This window comes from Crotalus tigris, unplaced genomic scaffold, assembly GCF_016545835.1.
Source record: "Crotalus tigris isolate CLP2741 ecotype Arizona unplaced genomic scaffold, ASM1654583v1 scf7180000017814.3102382, whole genome shotgun sequence".
In the NCBI taxonomy this organism is placed as follows: Eukaryota; Metazoa; Chordata; class Lepidosauria; order Squamata; family Viperidae; genus Crotalus; species Crotalus tigris.
The window spans coordinates 1,638,732-1,655,298 of NW_024096652.1; the positions used below are offsets into that span (position 1 = coordinate 1,638,732).

At 37.4% G+C, this 16,567-nt stretch overlaps 2 protein-coding genes across 4 annotated transcripts in view; one reads left to right on the forward strand and one right to left on the reverse strand.

The window, feature by feature from the left end:
• Positions 1-1,010: 1,010 nt before the first annotated feature.
• On the reverse strand, positions 1,011-15,021 carry NAT9 (N-acetyltransferase 9 (putative)). Of its 3 annotated transcripts, none has more exons than XM_039342882.1 (8): positions 14,900-15,021; positions 13,720-13,915; positions 8,190-8,276; positions 6,141-6,250; positions 4,430-4,570; positions 3,429-3,488; positions 2,715-2,809; positions 1,011-2,617 (listed from the first exon to the last, which is right to left on the reverse strand). In XM_039342882.1, exons 3-8 carry the CDS (start codon positions 8,264-8,266, stop codon positions 2,474-2,476), a joined length of 627 nt encoding a protein of 208 aa, XP_039198816.1. In that variant the 5' UTR covers positions 8,267-8,276; positions 13,720-13,915; positions 14,900-15,021; the 3' UTR covers positions 1,011-2,473. The 3 variants fall into 3 exon arrangements, with proteins under 3 accessions (XP_039198816.1, XP_039198817.1, XP_039198818.1); XM_039342883.1 differs by having other exon boundaries at positions 13,720-13,797; positions 14,900-15,015; XM_039342884.1 differs by lacking the exon at positions 14,900-15,021 and adding an exon at positions 8,843-8,952 and having other exon boundaries at positions 13,720-14,893.
• A 119-nt stretch (positions 15,022-15,140) lies between these two features.
• The window catches only part of TMEM104 (transmembrane protein 104), a 71,304-nt gene continuing 69,877 nt past the window's right edge, over positions 15,141-16,567 (forward strand). Inside the window, exon 1 of the mRNA XM_039342880.1 lies at positions 15,141-15,292. The gene's annotated coding sequence lies outside the window, so the exon portion shown is untranslated. The remainder of the gene's footprint in view (positions 15,293-16,567) is intronic.

Here is a 16,567-nt window from a genome sequence, read left to right on the forward strand (position 1 = left end):
GACAGACCTTTGTCAGTCAAGGCTGGCATTTCTCTAAAAGGGGCACTTTTGGGGCACTCCAAAATAGTATTCAAAGACCCACTTCTCTCAGTTGCCACCACTGCTTGGACCAATCACTCAGATAGACCACAGTAATATGGTGTCTACAACTACCAATCTTCACAGGTGCTTTATCATAAATGGGACACCTAGTGAACATTGTTTTGGTTGAAGAGGTTGAAGGCCCGATCAATGGGTTGTGTATTAATGATTAAAAGCCAATTTCACATGGGTAGACCTGGCCCATACACTTGTTCACTGAATTTTGATCAATTATTCTTCCCTAGCATAAGCTTTCTTATAGGATTCTTATGAAAACATGGGAGAGTGGAGAATCATGGCACGGAAGCAGCAGAATATACTCCTGATGAGAAAGTAATAATAGAAAAACGTCATTGACCAGATAAAAGGAAAATCCCATCTTCCATTGACACTTTCACAACCAACTGATTAAGTTTAGAACATGGTATTTTTCTGCCTTGACTGAGCAGCATTTCATTCAGAGTAAATATATTTAATGCTGCACTTTGCTGCCTAGGTACCTGGATGTATGCTCTACAGTAATAGTTATAACTAGTTCTGAGCGTATGTGCAAAGGATTGCACTGTTAGCACCTAATTCCATGTAAAGCAATTGGAGGTCATTTGCTGTTTTCTCCCTAAAAACTAGTGGACTTTCACATTACTAAATCTGTCATTCACATCTCATCAAGAACAGAACCATAATAGCTTTGACTACATCTGGCCCTCCTTTTTGTTAATTTTTGCAGTCTTGCACTTTGCTGATAACACTGCCAAATGCATTATTCATTGTCAGGATTGTACTGCTTTCACCAGCTTTTACAAAGAGGCAAGCCTCTAGTTCAGAAGCTTGATCCCAATTGTCACCACTTTGAAAGTATGAACAAAACAGTGCAGTGGAAGCACACTCCAGGCCATCCGACATACAAACACTCTGCCCAAACTAATCTCTGCTATTTTTTAATTTATTTATTATTTTGTAGTTTATATTTCCAGGCAACAGCTTAGCAATTTATATTGAGGTATTTGGAATTGGGACTGAAAACCATAGGATATACCCAGGCCTACTGGATTATCTGTGCTTTTTAAAAGGATCATACCTGTCATTGTGCTTGTTCGTGGCATCCAATGTAGTTTATCATTGATTTAAAAAAGTAAAAAGACAAAACAATTAGAAGCACAAATATTAAAAAGGTTGAAGGCTCAGCTTTAGGCAATAGTGTTGCCAAATGCAGTGTCCCTCCCATCCCAAATTATCAATGCTAATCCATCTGTTATGCAAAATGGAGTTTACAACCATTATGAAGTCTCCAGTTTGGAAAGGTTTTACTATATTCCTCAGTGAGTTCCCTCCTCCTTCATAGATGATAGCATGTTTGATTTTTAAAATATTGGAAATATGTTATTTTAAAATTATTTGCAAAATGGTGCTTAGTATATAGTTTAGAAAAAGTTAGCAATAAATGGCCAGAGGGATTTGGAATTATAGCCTTGAATTAATTAAAAAAAATTATCATGGGAAAATGACGATCCCTATGTATTTTTATGATAAGGAGACCTTGAAAGTTGGACAATAGGAGGAACTAGAAGATAAAAGAAAACAGAGCACAACCTTCAATTATCTTTGCTTTTTTTAACAAGCTTCTTCAGAAAATGAGCTTATTCAAAAATGGACAAAGTATGTTATTGAAATTATAGAAGAACAGGTTCCACTGATAGTGAGAAATCACTCTGAAGAGAGACTGAAATGTAACACAAATAGAATTAATGGATGGTTGATTCCCTAAAGGAGATGTACAGATATGGTACCATCAGTAATGTATAATACCCATAAAACATTTATATACAGGCAGGCAGAGTCAGCTCTCTTCATTAGCATTAGGTGTTCTATCTGGCTAATTTTTTTTTTTAAGTACCCTAAAGTGTTGGACTGGGTTAATACTGGGTTGGAAATCCCAACACTGTGTTCTAGACTGCGAAATTGGAAAACATCAGAGAAGGTAAGTTAGGGTTTTTGGTAAAATGCAGCCATTATAGTGAGAGCACTCTCAACCTATTTGTAACAGTATTCTTGAGTTCTTTGCCTCAAAATGCAGCTCAGTTGCTATTTTCATTGAATTAAACAGTAAACAAGTCCATGACATCATTTTGTCAGCAGCTGTTGCTCAAACACAGTTCAAGCTGAATGAGATTTTAGCTGAAAATTCTTTTTTCTCACTAAGATGAGGCAGTTTGCTGTAATTATCCTAGATGTTTATAACCTTAGAAAAAAGTCCCTAAGGCAATAACAAGACAGAGGTCACACTTCATTTTCTTCTTCCGCAAGAACTAGTGCCATGGATTCAGGACACGATTCCAAATTTGGACAATAAAAAGCCATCTCTCTAAATTTGAGACAAATTGAGCATAGCTTCTCAGCTGTCACAACTGTGATGTAGTTTCATGGCATTGTATTTTGTTTCAATCACTCCATTAGTTTGCTCAAGAAGCCACTGTTTCTCCTGTTCATCCACAATCAGTTTCAGTGTTACTTCTTGGAAGGTACTATTTACTCCCACCTAGATAATAGAGAAGATAAAGTTATCTTTAAAAACTGAAACAAACACAATTTAATATCAACTCGACATACAGTATAAGAGCTTCTAGTTACTATACCTCTTTAAAATGAATTTTTTTGAACATGCCAATGCTGGTTTCATTTTCTAATTTAATTTTTGCTTCAAAAGTAGCGAGTCCAAGATGCATAATACCTAGAGACCAAGATAATAATTAAGAAAAAGAGTTCTATTTGGAAAAGGAATGATTACAGACTAATGATAGAACACAAAATTTGCATGTAAGCATTCCTATGCTGAATTTGTGGCATCTCCATCTGGGTCCTCTGACACCTTAGAAACATACCCTCTTACATAGATAAATAATTGACTTGATTATGTTAACTAACTAAAGGTATGTTTACAATGTTCCTACTGTTAAAGACAAATGGAAATTTTATTCTTGTAGTATAAATAAACAATACTCATCTACAAGGCACTTTACATATTTGAGGCTAAAATTCAACATCTGCTGGAATGTAAGTACATCACACTAATTCAAAACAATTGGATAGGACTTGGGCATTTTTAAGACACAAAGAAGAAGTCGAACAGAAGTCACAAACAGGTCTGAAGTAAAGGTGACATGGAAACAAATTCTCATTCTCCTAATATTAAGTCTTTTGCTCAAAACTGTTTATATGCTCCCTCAGAAAATTCTGTTGAGTCCCCTTGTTGACCATACAAATTCCTTCATTTCTTTGCTCATTCTGTTCCTGTCACATTGTAACAACTAAAAATCAGATCTTGCATATTCTATGTTAGGCATTCTTACCATAAAACATCATGATGAGAGTGGCCTCCTTGCCAAACCCCCTGCCACGGTAGCTGGGCTCTGAAAAAGGGAACAGGAACCAAAGTTTCTTGTGTCACGGAAAACAAGTCTCCATCACCATCACAATTATCTTAGTTCAAACTATTTTTGCAATTAGGAAAATATATAATTTTCCATACATTTTTGGTATTACACAAGGTGTATTTTTGGAAAGCATGAGATTGGCAAAGAAAAAAGTGGGCTCAGGAGAGGGAGGGAGGGAGGGAGGGGGAGAGAGAGAGAGAGAGAGAGAGAGAGAGAGAGAGAGAGAGAGAGAGAGAGAGAGAGAGAGAGAGAGAGAGAGAGAGAGTTTTCTTGCTCTATATCTAACCTTGTTCATCAAGATGTATGCTATAGGTTCAAAACACAACAATACTGTCTACACAACCTTCACTGGCCTGCTAAAAAATATTCGAAAGCCATTCTTTCAAACTTCTCTCTTTCTCATATAAAATGCTAAGTATAGTCAATCTGATTCTGGTAGGTTTCAGATGCAAAGGCATGTTGCTGTAAAAGATTATTCCAAGATGTAAAAGAGTATTTGAAAGAATTTTTCCAACAATATAATCCAACTTCATTAAGTTTTATTCGGGAGGCTCCATTGAGTTTGGTTTACAATATGATCCCAGGAGTACAGCTTTCTCACTGGCAGTGCCAAAATAATGAAACTATCTCCTAAAAGGTATAGTATTTGGATCAATAAAATATTTGAATATATCCTTGTGTACTTAGGCATTTATGAAAATACACTCCCTTTAAACATGTCTATGATTTATTTAGGTTTTTTGATTTTTAAAAAATGAGAGTTCATTTTATTTTTTTATTATTATTAAGCACTTAAGATTCATCTCCTTTTTTCTTTTGGTCCTGTAAATCTCCTTGGCTCTGCTTGGAAGCAAAATGATATAGAAACAAAATAAATACTGGAAGACACGGCAATACACATGAAACAATTAGATGACCTGCAATCATGATTTCTATCTCTCCCACTGTTGGATCTTCGGAATTGGTAAGGAACAAATTCACATCTCCCACCATACAGTCTTCTTCTGTGGCTTTCTGACTAGACCACTTTTCAGCATCAAGTATTATAAATGTGCATTCTAGGTAATGTAAAAAAATGTAGCAGAATCAAAAAAAATATTATGAATCTCTGCAAGAAACATAAGGTATAAAATCAAGGTAAATATATATGATTACTAGAAGCAGTATTACCTAGCTTTGGCTACTATTCTACTTTCTTACCAGCACTCCGCTTCACATTCAGCAGGCATAGAAAACTGAATTAAAGACTTCTCACTTTACATAGGTATATATCTTTTAAGGGCAATTTATAGTATTTTTCTGAAATACTGCAATCAACTGACATCAGATAAAAAATAAATATCTGGTCTTTACAATAAAATTTAAGACAGCGTTGTAGCTTAATAAAACTAACATTAAAAAGCTAAAGAAAACAGGTGGTTTGTACAACTTTTCTAAAGAAACACTGACAGACTCCCAATGGCAACTCATTTTAGGATTGTGCAACACTACAGAAAACATTTCCAGCCTGCTGATTCCAATTTCACTGACCACAAATGTTTGAAAGAGATTTTTGTTTCATGTATGAGCAGTAGAGATCTCTTTCTAAAGACATAACACCATGTATAGTGTGTTATAAAAGTCTAGCTGGAATGCCATCAGGTTGCACATTTGGGTTTTTGACAGGAGTACAACCTTATTTAAGAACTGTTGATCTCCATAAAACATTTAGTTTTCCAAACTTTAACTCCATTGTCTTGTTTTCTTATTTCTACCCTAAAGTGCTTTCAAATCCCAACTCACAAATTCTAGGGCCACCCTGGAATAAATAGGTATGTAGAACTAGTAAACAGATTCTCATTAATGACTGTATGGAACTTCACGATTATTTCCTTGAAGGATTTCAGGGAAATGTTAAAATATGGTAGAAGCCTGTTCACAGATTAATATTGTCCTTGGACTAACAACGCTGTGGTAAAATAGAAATGTCCTAGCATCTCATTTTGAGATTGCTCTTCCAGGAAGAACTGGAAATATAATATCATGTCTCCTAAATGTAATCCAAACAAGCGATGCAGAAGGGTATCAAGAAAAGCTGAAAAGGCTAAAACCACCAATTAAACTGTATTCCTTCAGAAATCTTTCAACAAGCATCACAGAATTTCCATGCCCCATAATATAAACATCTTAAATCAGATTTTCTATTATGTTACAGTATCCCTTTGTATCTGATCATGATTGAATGGAGTTAAAATAAAAAGCATTTCCACAACTGAAAATTATGAAATTGCAAATTTTAAACTGTGACATGGAGTAGTAATGGTCTAAAACGAACACTTTGAACTATCTGTGGGGTTTGTCATGGGGGTGTGTCATAATGAAGAGGTTAACAGACTAAGGTAAGACCCCACCTCCTCCCCGTGTGCATCTTGTTCCTTTCCTTGCCATCTCTGTTAATTTTAAAGTCAATTTTAGTGTCAATATTTATTATTTTAATATTTTAGCTTGTTGCTTTTATCGGTTGTAAGCAGCCTAGCCAAGATGGGCAGCATATAAGTTTAATAGATAAATAACATTTGTGAAATGAACCACCCAGCATATGTGCAGACTACCCGTTTCCAGGTCTTCCCAAATATTCAGAAATCTCACTGTCTGCATCTTCCTGCCAGCTGCACTGCATCTCATACTCCTGCTCAAGGCTTAGTGGCTCAGATGCAGTCAGATGCTGTAGTTCTTCAGACTTCATCCACTCATGGTATCTGATCAGAAAAAAATGAAAAAAAGTAAATAGGCTTCTTTAGAATATTAGCCACTATAAGCTGCTATGATGTTAAGTACACCTCTTGATGAACTCGTGTTAGTGAAACAATGTAACTGATATAGGCATTTGAATAGCCCCCCCCCCATTCAGATTAAGAGTTGCCATCTCAAATTCTGCACACTAGCCCTTTCCTCCAGTTAGAGGTTGAACTTACAGGTGGTCCTCGATTTACACAGTTCATTTAGTGACTGTTCAAAGTTACAATGGCACTGAAAAAGTGACTTATAATAGTTTTTCATAATTACAACCGTTGCAGCATCCCCATGGTCATATGATCAAAATTCAAATGCTTGGCAACTGACTCATATTTATGACAGTTGCAGTGTCCTGAGGTCATGTGATCAACTTTTGTGACTTTCTGACAAGCCGAGTCAAGCTATTCTCCAAAGCGCCTGAAGGCAGGACAAGAAGCAACAGATGGAAACTAACCAAAGAGAGAAGCAACCTAGAACTAAGGAGAAATTTCCTAACAGTCAGAACAATTAATCAGTGGAACAGCCTGCCTCCAGAAGCGGTGAATGCTCCAACACTGGAAGTTTTTAAGAGACTGGACAACCATTTGTCTGAAATATTATAGGGTTTCCTGCCTGAGCAGGGGGTTGGACTAATGACTTCTAAGGTCCCTTCCAACATCATCATCATCGTCATCATCATCATTATTATTAAATGGGGAAGCCAGATTCACTTAACAACCATGCTATTAACTTAACAGCTGCAATGATTCACTGAACAACTGTGACAAGAAAGGTCATAAAATTCACTTAACAACTATCTTGTGTGGGACTATCTATACTTGACCCTTAGAAAGTGGGTTTCTATCTATGATGAGAGGAGAGAAGCTGAATATATTATGCTGTACCTTTTCTTTCTTATTTTTACAAAAAACAAAACAAAACAAAACCCACCTGATAAACATTTATCACAGAAACTGGCATTTTGTTGAATTTCACAGCATGACCTTAGAACAATGAAAAAAACAAGGCTAATGGCTGCATCTGGAATATGATGCTTGGGTTTCCTATCACTGCTCTAAATAGGAAGTAATACAATTTAGGACAAAGATTAAGCAAGTATGCAGAGCTCATTTCATAAGAAGTATGTTAAGTCCCTTTTGATCCTCAGTTGCCATTCACTTTTACACGAAAGGGGGGAAAGGATTTCATGTGGTGAAAATCTTGCACACAAGGGAAAATATGGGATCGTCCTCTGATAGTGCGAAGACTGATCCCCATTCAGAAATGATTTTCAGACCTTTATTCTGTTGTAATGGCATACAATAAACATGTAGGCATCTACATTAGAATTCTCATTCTTACTACTTACAATTCTAATTTCCAATTTTTAAAATCAACAATGAAATTCAATGTATGTTAATTTTGGAGTAAGCACCTCTGAATATAGTACAGTTTACTTGGCCTCTACAGCAATCTATATTTGAAGGAGATAAGATGATTCAGAAAGGCTATGCATGCTGCATCTGTCTGAAACTCCTTAATTCATTCTATCTATTTTTCTTTCATTGCATGTCAGTCACAGAAAATATGCAGCTTTTTTTTAAGAATTGCCTACAGATGCAAGATGAACATTCAAAATAACATGTTTGTTTTTTAATCTGAATCAATATGCAGATAAATCAGTGGTATATGGTTTATTGCTGCATCAGTCGCTCTTCAGTCAAAAAGTATTCATGAATGATTTTAAACAATACATTAATATTTTCTCTTACGTGTCCAATGATTTTGTGCACAAATTTGAAATTTTTGGGAATTTGTTGTGGCACTTTGAACATAAACTTGTAAAATGACTATATTTTCAAACCAGAGCTTTCAAATCAGTGTCTTCCCACTCCACCCCAAACTAAGTTATCTACTGCATACCTGGGTACATGAGCAGACATGTATGGTACTAGGGCTACCTTCTTCCCCTGCAGTACAGTGTTTTGATTAATCTTCATAGCCTGAATTCTGAAACAACAATAAGTGAGAAATAAAATCTGACAAAGCAGAGATAGTATTTGAATTAACTCAAAACATTTACTGAACATTTTATTCATACAGATATTATAGTGTGCTTAATTAAAAATATATGAAATACAAAGCTATATGTACCTATATGTGAGTCATGAGACAAAAGTATGTTATAATAGCCTGTCTAATAGGTTATATAAGTTTTGTATTCTCTATGGCTGTTACAAAAGGCAATTTACAATATTTCATTCCCATTTTGATTTTCTCAATTATTTTTAACTTTTAAAAATCCAGTTATCTTAAACAAAATAAAGATCTAGAACTCTGAACCAGTATCTGGATAGGGCATTGTACACAGTATTCTTTGGAAAACAGTTCTAAAACTTACATACAATACCTGGATATAAAACATAAAAGAATGAATGTATCACTGGGTGTCAGTCATGGATATGGAATATGGAATTTTCTGGCCGAAAAATCTTTCAAGTGCCAAATATTTCCATCCTTGTTTTAGATGTGTGTGTGTGTGTGAGAGAGAGAGAGAGGGAGAGACCACTGCTTACGTAGCACTGATGAGTCAGAGTTAAATCAGTAACGGGAAGAGTATGAAGGTAATGTGGAGAACAACTGGAAGGCTGGGGGCTTGTTAAAGTCCATATGAAGGGTTTTAGATCTAGAAAAAAATAGGTCAGAAGGAAAAAAAAAGATCAAGCTAATTCTAAGCTTAGATTTGTACAGCACTTTTTAGCTGCTGGTTAAATAAGCTTCTCCAGTTTCTGATTCTAAATGTTGAAGAAGCAATATAGGAAGATTATTGAAACTTTTGAGCCATTAGTGTTGGACAACACTCCTGAGAACACTATTAGCAGCCAAGTAAACAAATCAATGGATCATCAAACCAGACTTCTCACTCAAGGCACAAATGATTATTTGCCACCAAATCATTTTTGACTCCTAGTGACCACATAATTTTTCCATGACGATCCCTCACCTGTTCTTTAAAGTTTCCCAATGGTGCACTCATTGCTACTGTAATGCTGGTCACTCTCTCTTTTCCCTTACCTTTCCCAGCATTAGAGCTTTTTCCAAATTCCTGGGTCTTTACATATAAGTAAAGATAATTTGAGCCTTGTCATTTGCACCTCAGATAATTATTTGCTCAATGATCCATTGGTTTATTTTCTTGACTGCCCGCAGTATTCTCAGGAGTATTCTATCTCCACCAAAGTTCAAATGCATCAATACTCTTCCTAACTAGCTTCTTCAAAGTCCAATTTTTGCTTTCATGTAGTATCACAGGGAATGCCATGGCTTGCACTATTCTGATTTTGTAAGGTATAGATCAGACATGTCAAACACAAGGCCCGGGAGCCAGATGCAGCCCGCGAAGTGGTTTCATGTGGCCCGCAAAGCCATCCTGGAAACAGTGAGGAACAGCCCGCACTGCCTTGGCCTTGGCCCAGGCTGGCTGGGAGCCAATGTACAATTTTGTGGTGGCCATCTATGCTGAAATGTATTCAGTCTTAGCTCCACAAGGCCATCCAGAAACAGCGAGGCACCAGCCCCTGCTGCGTTGGCTCTGCCCCCTGGGTGCATGCTTGTAGTAATCAGTCCTTAGTCATTGCAGGGTGCAAAAAGATGGCTGCTCTCTACACAGCTTTTATTGTTTTTCTACCGTTTACAAGAAGCAAAAGTTTCTACATGGCAATACCATTTAATTGGTTAAACTCCCAACCAATCCTCAAGAATATAGCAGCCAGAGGCCAGAAACAGGGAATAGTTGGCAATCACATCTTGTTGTTTGCAAGCTCGCTGTTATCAAACAGGCAAGGTCACACAGACCTGTGCATTTTCACATCGCTATGGTGATGTGAAGGAATGAGACAGATGCAGAGGAGGGGTACACAGGCTTTGGAATACCAATCTGGGGGATTCCTGGACACGTGATAGAGGGGGTATCTATGGGTGTGAATTTGAATAGGACTTCTTATAAGCAATTACTTAAATTGGTAGGGAATGATTGGCAATTAAAACCGTTGGTTGAGTTAAAGCAAGAAAATGTTGTACAATCTTGGTTTCAGTATAATCAATTGTTGGCTAGGTGGAAGCTAGATCAAAAGGTTGGTATTACTTTAATAGATGAGAATTTGGTAAAACAGATTAAAGATCAAAATCGAGTGCATATAAAGAGAATTTATAATGTTTTAATAGAATTGGATTCGGAAATGGATTTAGTTAAAGATTGTATGGTAAAATGGGCTCAAAATATTCAGGAACCGATCCTGTTGGATATATGGGAGATAATTTGGGTTAGAAATGTATAATTTATACAGGTTGAAAATTTAAGACAAAATTTTTATAAATTTTTTTGGGGATATTGTATACTGTATAAAACCTTTCAATTAAAAAAAAAGAAATCAGAGATTATTCTTGAAAACAAAATTAAAAATCAGATTTTGAGATAAGAAAAACAATATTAATTAAATCAGTTCCATTTCGACGGCAAGCTCGTGTGCGTCCTAAGGTTATCATTTTAGCAACCACCTGGATAAAAAATAAAACATTTTGGGATGGGGTGTGGGGTAAGTAAATATCATTCAATACAATATACTTTTTGCACTTCTATCACAGATAATACTCCTGTAGGAAATTTACTAGTAGGAAAAAAAATCAAAAGTGTGGAATTCTGTCCACAAATTGAGTACTCATGATGTCATCAATTTGTGCAACTGTATTTTTTCTGGGGCATATTGCAATCCTAAATCATTTTGTATTTCTGAAAGCCAATTAGATTGTATCTTTGGTGCTTCAATTTAATCAAATTCCATTCAGATGAAAACAAATTTTATAAATAGGTTAAACATTTATAAATCTTAACAAAACAATTCATAATCAGTTCTTTTGGTTGTTGGATATATAGGTCTAACTAAACAATTTAAACTCAACAATTTTTCCCTTAAAAAATATTGTCCAACAATTAATGTTTCCTCTTATGAGTAAAAAAAAGTTGCAAACCAAAACTGCAAAAGTGGATATCAGATTTCACTTTCCCTCCACTCTTCTCAGATTGCAATTCTAAGCAAAGGAAAAAAAGTTTTTAAATGAACAGCTCCCCCTTCTTCTTTCAGTCTCTCGCTCTTAAAGCAACGCAGCCAGCAGAAAGAGACAGGGGGGAAAAGTCTCACCACCAAAAAATAGTTTTCTCTCCTTCATATGCATTTTCCATAAATTCTCTCACACATCCTCCATGAAACTCTTCTCATGCAAATATTTACTATTATTTTCACAGCCCGGGAGAGAATGGGTGGGGTTTGAGGGCTAACACACACTTCAACAAATTAACTCATTCAGTTCTATGCTAACTGCTTGCATAAAACCATTCCACATACAAATATTTCATTTCATACTTTCTCCAGGCAAACCATATATTCTTAATAAGTCCTTTTTGTATTGTTGTTATCAGAGAGGGTTTTGACCCTCTTCCAAGTCTTGGAAATAACACAGAGCAACACAGACAAATGTATATACACAAATACTGTTACAACAACATTTATTTAGATATATGACTTGTCCTGAAAGAAGCGAGAAAAATGATGAGGTGATTTTCCAACCAAAAGTGGTTTTGAGGGCCCTAATCATCTCCCATTTCTCTCACCATTCCAAGCCCAAGCATAATGTTCTGAGTGGCCACACACACACACACACACACATAACACAAAAGCACCACCAGACATTGTCTGACAGGGTTAAACCTAACAGATTGCAGAGGAGTTTCAAAACATTCCAATTATTCAAAACACTTTACAGAGGGAGTACATTTTGAGTTAATTTATGTCTTTAAATCACTCTGACGATTCTCCTTGCCGAGGTGTTTGATAGCTGAGAAACAGCAAAAGAATTAGCCTCTTCAGAAGAAGCTGAAAGTCCAATTAAAGATGTTTTATGAGGAATAAATTTTACTTAGTTGCAAACAGAAGGGGGGGCTGGTAATTACCGTATATTCCGGCGTATAGGCATATAAGACGACCCCCAACTTTTGAGAAGATTTTCAGGGTTTAGAAAGTCGTCTTATATGCCAGAAAATACAGTACAATATTGAATTTCTGTTTATAGATGAGCACAATAGGAGCTCCATTCCTTTGCTGCTAGAAAGCGAGTGTTGCCCACCACTGCTTCCCTAATGCTTCCTGAACTCAGCTGGTATTTCCCCCCCCCCCCATTTATTTTATTGATTTTTTTAAAATATAAATCACTTAATAGTTGGTAAACAGTGTGTTTGCTGGGTTTACATTTGTAAAGAAAAATCATTAACAATTGGTTTCTATAATCTATAATCCACATAGTACATTTAGTTGATTTCTCCTTTTCCCCAAAATGTCTTCTTTGCAAACCTTGAAATAATATAGTTCTTATTATTTTGATAAAATATATTTAATCTTTAAATATTCCAATTAAAGTACCTAATCATCTAATCCTTTAGGTCTTATTCAAAACATTTTTTCAAAACATTATAATTTCCCTAAATTCAGACACATTTAATTATCTAAAACATTTCCTTCATCTAGGCTATTTCAGCAGTATTATATTATTTATATCAAGAAATAAAATAAAAGGGGGGAAAAGCATACAGTATTATTTAAGGAATTCATCTCTCTTAGAATGACATATGTATTCAGAATCTTTTCTGTTTCTTTAACCATATTCAAACTAATGTTTCTTTTTTATATATTCTCTGGTAGATCCCATCATCTATTTTCTTAATTTTCACTTTGATTTTTTTTCTTTGACCAGTATCTTTCTTAATCAATGTGATTTGCTGAATCAAAAATTTTTTCCATATATTCATGACTGCTTCTATAGGTGTAAGAAGTAAATCAAATGTTTCTTTTTTTTGTAGATGTAATGTCCTTAATTTATATAGCTTACTGTTTTCTACTAGTTAATTGCTTTTCCTGAAAAAGAATAAAGTGATGGGCGATGTAGAAAAATGTATGCTTTGTCCTGTTAGTGCTTATTTCTGTAAAAAAAAAAAAAAAAAAGGACTGGCCACTAGGGGGCAGATTGATTTTAAATTCAGAGTACAGGTACCCATATATTCCAGCGTATAAGACGACCCTCAACTTTTGAGAAGATTTTCAAGGTTTAGAAAGTCGCCTTATACGCCGGAAAATACGGTAATTGCTGCCCTTCTGAAGCATTTGAGCCATATTTTTTCCCCTTGCCTGACGGCACTGAATACTATCAATGTTTGTACTGGAGCCCAAGGTTCAAGTTGTAAATTATTGCAAGAACAATGTTTTCCTACCTCAGCCACCAGCTTCTTTATGTCTGCCCCAGGCTGTAACAGGAAACTTAATTCCCGTGCCTGTATGTGTAGCAGGAATCTGAGTTCCTGTGTTTGTCCTTGCTGGCACTGAGATAACTTGCAGCCCATACTCACCACAGGGGTCTCTGAAGACAAAAGTGCACTTAGGGGTCTGTTCCAGACGATGATAAGTATGTTGGTAGCTGCTTCTTCCTGTAGGGGTCCCAAAACCAAATGTCCCTGTTGATTGGGTGCCAGCTGTAGTAATCAGTCCTTAGTCATTGCAGGGTGCAAAAAGATGGCTGCTCTCTACACAGCTTTTATTGTTTTTCTACAGTTTACAAGAAGCAAAAGTTTCTACATGGCAATAACATTTCATTGGTTAAACTCCCAACCAATCCTCAAGAATATAGCAGCCAGAGGCCAGAAACAGGGAATAGTTGGCAATCACATCTTGTTGTTTGCAAGCTCGCTGTTATCAAACAGGCAAGGTCACACAGATCTGCGCACTTTCACATCGCCATGGTGATGTGAAAGAATGAGATAGATGCAGAGAGGAGGGGTACACAGGCTTTGGAAGGGCAGTGTTCTGCACATGACCTTTGCCTGTCTCTCACCTCTACACATGCTGGGGATGTGTCACTCTTTGTGAGGAATGAAGAAATGCACCATGCCGTGGTGCTTGCCCCAGTCCCACCCCCTTCTGCCAGAGACCCTCAGATCTATCCCATTCCTGCTCAGGCCCCGACAGGAACCCTTGATGCGAACAACATAGAGCTGGCCATGCCCACCCAGTAGACCACACCCACTCCATCCACGCCCACCCAGTAGGCCACACCCACCCTGCTCCCCAAGGGCAACTGCAATGCTGATGCAACCCTCAATGAAATTGAGTTTGACACTCCTAGTATAGATGTATCATAGCTCAAATTATTCACACATCCTCATGGAGAAAATCTTGTCTATGTGTTTGATGTTTCAATCAGAATAGAGCTGGAAGGTATCTTGGAGGTCTTCTAGTTCAACCCCCTGCTCAAGCAGGAGACCCTATACCATTTCAGACAAGTTTGCTTGGCTTGATGGTACATAATCAATCAATCAATCATCTGAGCCACAAACTGGCCAACTGTACGTTAGACTTGCGTGCTGCTGGCTGTATCTTTCACTGTTTAAGTCATAGAGAAAGATAGCGCCCCACTGAGTTTCGAGGACCGTTCCCTTCCTAAGTGTACTTCGAGCTGGGTCTTTAATATCTATGTTCCTGAAGGAAGGAGAGGAAAAGCCAATAAAGCTCAAGAAAGGATACAAAGCCCACCCGCTCCGTCGCCCACGCCAGCCCCGTCTGCCGCAACAGTGAAAGGAAACAGGCGATAAGCGCGCATTTCCCGCGATCTCTCAATTCCTAGATCTCCACGCTTGCGCAGTTGTAAGGCCCTCCTTCCCTTAACTGAACACTACGGTAGCCGTTGAGCCTCAATCCGCCTCGCAATCTCCTGCTCGAGAAGCTGCCCGATTGACGTAGGAAGCGGCTCGAACAGCTGTAGTCCAGGGTGTTGCTTTCCGTAGTATTTGAAGTGGCCCCTTTTAGCCGGGGGTGCGCATGCGCTGTTCGTGCCTTCACTTCCCTGGGTATAGCATGAGGGGAGCCGGCTTGGAGTTGCGGTTGGAGCCTCTGCCTTGGGTTTCTCTGGGCTTGCGGTTGTTCCTGGTAAAGGTTTTTAGAGATAAGGAAGGAGGTTTCGTGGTGGTTTGCGGGATGGTAGGCATAGTGGCATGGCGAAGCCGCAACCCTGGGAGGCAGAATGGGAAGAGGAAGCCGCGGCTGGGCGAGCTTCAGGGACGTGGCATTCCCGGAGCAGCGCTGGCAGAGGTTTTATTTGGCTTTCTAACGGCAGGGAATGCAGCTCTGAAGTGCTTTTAGAAAGAGCCCGTGTAGAGGATGACTAAAGTCCCGTGAAATTCGCTTTGGGCGTTGCTAACGGGAGGGGAAGAGACTTCGTGTTAGGACGGTCGTCAGCATCGTTTCAGGGGCAGACACGCATGTGCATGTGGTTACAGTTCAAACTGCCCCAGGTTGAAAGGAGTGCTGATCGTAAGCCTCCGAAGGATGTAATCTAGGAAATGTGTGCAATGCTGTATAATAAGCAAACAATAAGTAAGGAGACTAAGGTGCTGGTTAATCACATCTTTATGCAGTATTGCCTTTCCCAAATCCATATTCTGAATAACATTCCTAAAGTTAGAATTAATTGATAAATTTAATTGTATATGATTATGGATTTAGGGAGTACAGGGCGAAGTGAAAAAAATATTGGAGTCTGTATTTATGGTCCTGGATTCAAGATAAATTCATTACTGATTTATGAACTGGCTCTATGTTAATGTTATAGAAAGATCGTCCAGTTTTATTCCATAGGATCAAGAAGTAATGTGTTTAAAATAGGAGCTGATGTTTTATATATACCATACAGGTAATCTTTCATTTAACAACAGTTCATTTACTGACTGTTCAAGTTACAGTGGCACTGAAAAAAGTGACTTATGACTATTTTTCACACTTATGACTGTTGCAGCATCCCCATGGTCAAATGGTCAAAATTCAGATGCTTGGCAATTGACTCATATTTATGTTAGTCACAGTGTCCTGGGGTCATGTGATCACCTTTTGCAATCTTCTGACAAGCAAAGCCAGTGGGAAAGCCAGATACACTTAACAATTGTTAAGTGAACTACTGCAAAGGATCACTTAACAACTATAGCAAGAAAGATCATAAAATGGAGCAAAATTCACTTAAGAATTGTCTCACTTAGCAACAGAAATTTTGGGCTCAATTGTGATCATAAATTGACTACCTTGTATTTTTTATTCATTGTGTATGTGTGTTGTTGAAGAATTTTTTTAAAAAGACAAGTGCTTAATTAAAATTACTATGCAGTCTCACGTGGGAGTCAGGTGATCAGAGATGTTGATAAAAAGTGGATT